This window comes from Chironomus tepperi, unplaced genomic scaffold, assembly GCF_022539635.2.
Source record: "Chironomus tepperi strain 1889 unplaced genomic scaffold, CSIRO-AGI_Ctep_v1 contig_309, whole genome shotgun sequence".
NCBI lineage: Eukaryota > Metazoa > Arthropoda > Insecta > Diptera > Chironomidae > Chironomus > Chironomus tepperi.
In genome coordinates, this window is record NW_027226431.1 from 838,355 (window position 1) to 841,295 (window position 2,941).

The 2,941-nt window shown below is 30.9% G+C and overlaps 1 protein-coding gene across 4 annotated transcripts; it reads left to right on the forward strand.

The window, feature by feature from the left end:
- The first annotated feature begins 377 nt into the window (after positions 1-377).
- Positions 378-1,963, forward strand: LOC139092665 (multiple epidermal growth factor-like domains protein 10). 4 transcript variants are annotated; one of them, XM_070643175.1, is made up of 5 exons: positions 381-534; positions 823-888; positions 946-1,165; positions 1,273-1,427; positions 1,531-1,963. In XM_070643175.1, the coding sequence occupies exons 2-5, from the start codon at positions 882-884 to the stop codon at positions 1,827-1,829; spliced, it is 681 nt and encodes a 226-aa protein (XP_070499276.1). In that variant the 5' UTR covers positions 381-534; positions 823-881; the 3' UTR covers positions 1,830-1,963. The 4 variants fall into 4 exon arrangements, with proteins under 4 accessions (XP_070499275.1, XP_070499276.1, XP_070499273.1 ...); XM_070643174.1 differs by having other exon boundaries at positions 378-534; positions 823-1,165; XM_070643173.1 differs by lacking the exon at positions 381-534 and having other exon boundaries at positions 548-888.
- The last annotated feature ends 978 nt before the right edge of the window (positions 1,964-2,941 follow it).

A 2,941-nucleotide genomic window follows, 5' to 3' on the forward strand; every position in this document is an offset into this window, starting at 1 on the left:
AATGATTAATAATTAAGTCATCATTCGCTTAGACAAACTACGTGATAACAAGAAAACTTAAACTCATTTAAATTATGACGAAAATTCAAGCGAAATGATTAAGATGAAAAATATCCGATGACGAATTTGAAAAGGAAGCGACAACAAAATAAAACAACAAAAATTTCATATTTCCATTGAACTTGGAGCGAAGCAGCAAGATCAAAATAATAAAAAATCATTAAATAATTGGACATAAAGAGAAAGATCTTTAATTGAGAGAATATGAGGGGACATCTACACATATGGTTGTCTATCAATAAGCTATATACATGCCGAGATAGAGCGCAAAAGATTCCAGATAAGAATTCATTCATGAAGATTATTCCTACACAAGCAGTAACACATTCATGAAAATATTTTATAAAAATAACATAACATAGAGGGGGGAAGTAAGCAAGAAGTAGCTTCAATTATTCTAATACGCTCAATTAAAATTAATCTCATTGATAAGTCATGATGATGATACCATGTTACAAATTTAAATTGTAATAAGTAAGTAAACAAGCATTGAGGAGCAACAACAAATACAAATGTACACAAAAAAAGGGCAATATAAAGCAGTAAACATCAAGCGCCCTGCTCATTTTGAGTTTATTTTAAATATTGTTTGACTTCATAGTGATTTCTTTGTGTAATAAGCATCAAATCCGACAGTATTTTTCAGAGAGTCGTCGTGAAAAGTTCTAAATTAATTGTGGATAGATAGTTTTTTTTTTGAGATGAATCGTAGACTTATTATTACATTTTATGCCTACATATTTGCACATGTTTTGTGTCAAGGTTATCAGGAGTCATCAAGACAGGATAGTAATACAGACAAAGATGCACACAGGAAATCAATGATGGGTATGTTAAGTAAAATTATTGAAATTAACGGAACAATTGATCAAGTGATGATGGAAGGTTCAACGACCGAGAGTGCATTTGGACGCGTGTGGTTAAATGCAACGGAACGACCAAGTGGAATATGTCAACGGGAAGAAGAATATACTGAGGAGATTGAGGTGATCGAGAGGATTCCATATCAAGTTGAGGTTGAAATATGGTGCTGGTCAATTAGGTGCACTGAATGGGAAACACATTATCGTGAAGAAAAACACAAAAAGAATGTCACTCAAACAAGGTTAGTGCTAGTAAATAAATAAATAATTGATAAGAATTAAATAACAAGTCATTCAAGGCACACATTTCTAAAGTCATATAGAGTAATGCTGAACATTTTATTTCTAGAAAAATTCATCAATGTTGTGAAAATTATGAATTAGATCCAGACACAAACGAATGCAGACCAATTTGTATTAAGCCATGTGAAAATCAAGGCACCTGTGTTGAACCAAATCGTTGTAAATGTGAATTTGGATATGAAGGAGATGCCTGTGAATATGGTAAGTGAATTGGAAATAATAAAAAAAATGTTTTATGCTTCATTTATCACTTAGATACTTAAATCGATATCTTCTCACACTCACTTCAATTTTCTATTTATAGACGCCCTACCCGATAATCTTCTATCTGGTCCAAATGTATGTGAACGTGTTGAGATGAAAGAAGAAATGGAACGAATTGTTGAACAAGAATTGGTCGAAACATCATACAAGGAATGGTGTTGGCCAAAGATTCGTTGTACACACACAAAGATTGAACAAGTGCCCGTAGAAAAACAGAAAAAGGCACTTAAACCATATCCAGTTAAGTATTGTTGTCATGGATATGTACAGAATTATAAGGGTAATCGATGTCTGCCAATTGAGAATATTGAAGATGTTCAGCAACAAGTTGAAGCATAAGACGTACCTAATGAAATTAATAATTATGTTTTAGCACTTTATTAATAAGACTATAAAAAAAGAAGAATCTCCCCCTCATGTAATTCAGTAGCTTTAGTTTTTCATTTTAATAAAAAGAGTTTGAACTAAGACAAGACTTTTTTTGTCAAAAAAGTTTTTCAATATTGGAGTCAAGGTTGTGCAACTATATTGATAACATCCAACTGTTAAGGAACTAGTAAGTTACTGTAATGAGTTAGATTGCTTTTGAAAGTTAAAATTGACATTTCTTAAAAAAAGTAAACAAAAAAAGTAAACATTGAATTTTTTGGTAAAATTTTGTAAAAATTTAACATTTTCAGCTTGAAACTTCAAGATTCTTATTGATTGATTAGTTCTTGCCATGTTTTTCTATCAATTTATGCATTTGAATTGCATTTTAAGCTTAAATTCAGCTTTAAATTTGAAAAATGAATTTCGAAGTGAGAAAAAATTTCCTTTCAAATTTTACGAAATTCAAAATTTGGCTTACAATAACGGATTTACCAGGAGAATGTGATCATCATTTCATCATTTCATTTCAAACAAAGCAAACTTAGCAAAAGTTTCAAACCTAATTGTCACATAAACGAATTATCACATAAACTCAATCCTCATTCAAACCTTAATCATTATAAAAAATTTCCAATTAATTTCCAAGACAATTCAATCTTGCAAGAATCACTCCATAAAATTCTAATAAAATTGTCAAACGTTCCTGCACCTTGAACATGATTGAAATGATTTCATTAACATTTCACCCCTTTTCCATATGACTTGAATGACAAGAGAAGAAGCAAGCTAAAAAAAGTTTCATTTCTGCATAAGATATGGCAATGAATGAACTTTTCGTGACAAAATGACTTTACACTCTGTCAGAAGTAAGGGAGAACATTTTAATAACTTTCAATTTTTACCATCGTTTCCATTTTTACAATCTACCATGACGTGAGTAAATTTCGTACTCATTTTGTTTTATTTCAATTTTCCATCCAGCGATGAATTTTTTTTTCTTCTATCTCGCGTGCTTTGCTGTCGCTTACTTCGCGCTAATGTCGTCAAATATAAAAAAAACTACTCGGAATTTCTTATCA

Coding starts and splice junctions, on each gene's coding strand:
- LOC139092665 (XM_070643172.1), top strand. CDS start 762: ATGAATCGTAGACTTATTATTACATTTTATGCCTACATATTTGCACAT. Junction 1,166..1,272: donor AAGAATGTCACTCAAACAAG/GTTAGTGCTAGT, acceptor TTTTATTTCTAG/AAAAATTCATCAATGTTGTG. Junction 1,428..1,530: donor AGGAGATGCCTGTGAATATG/GTAAGTGAATTG, acceptor TTCTATTTATAG/ACGCCCTACCCGATAATCTT.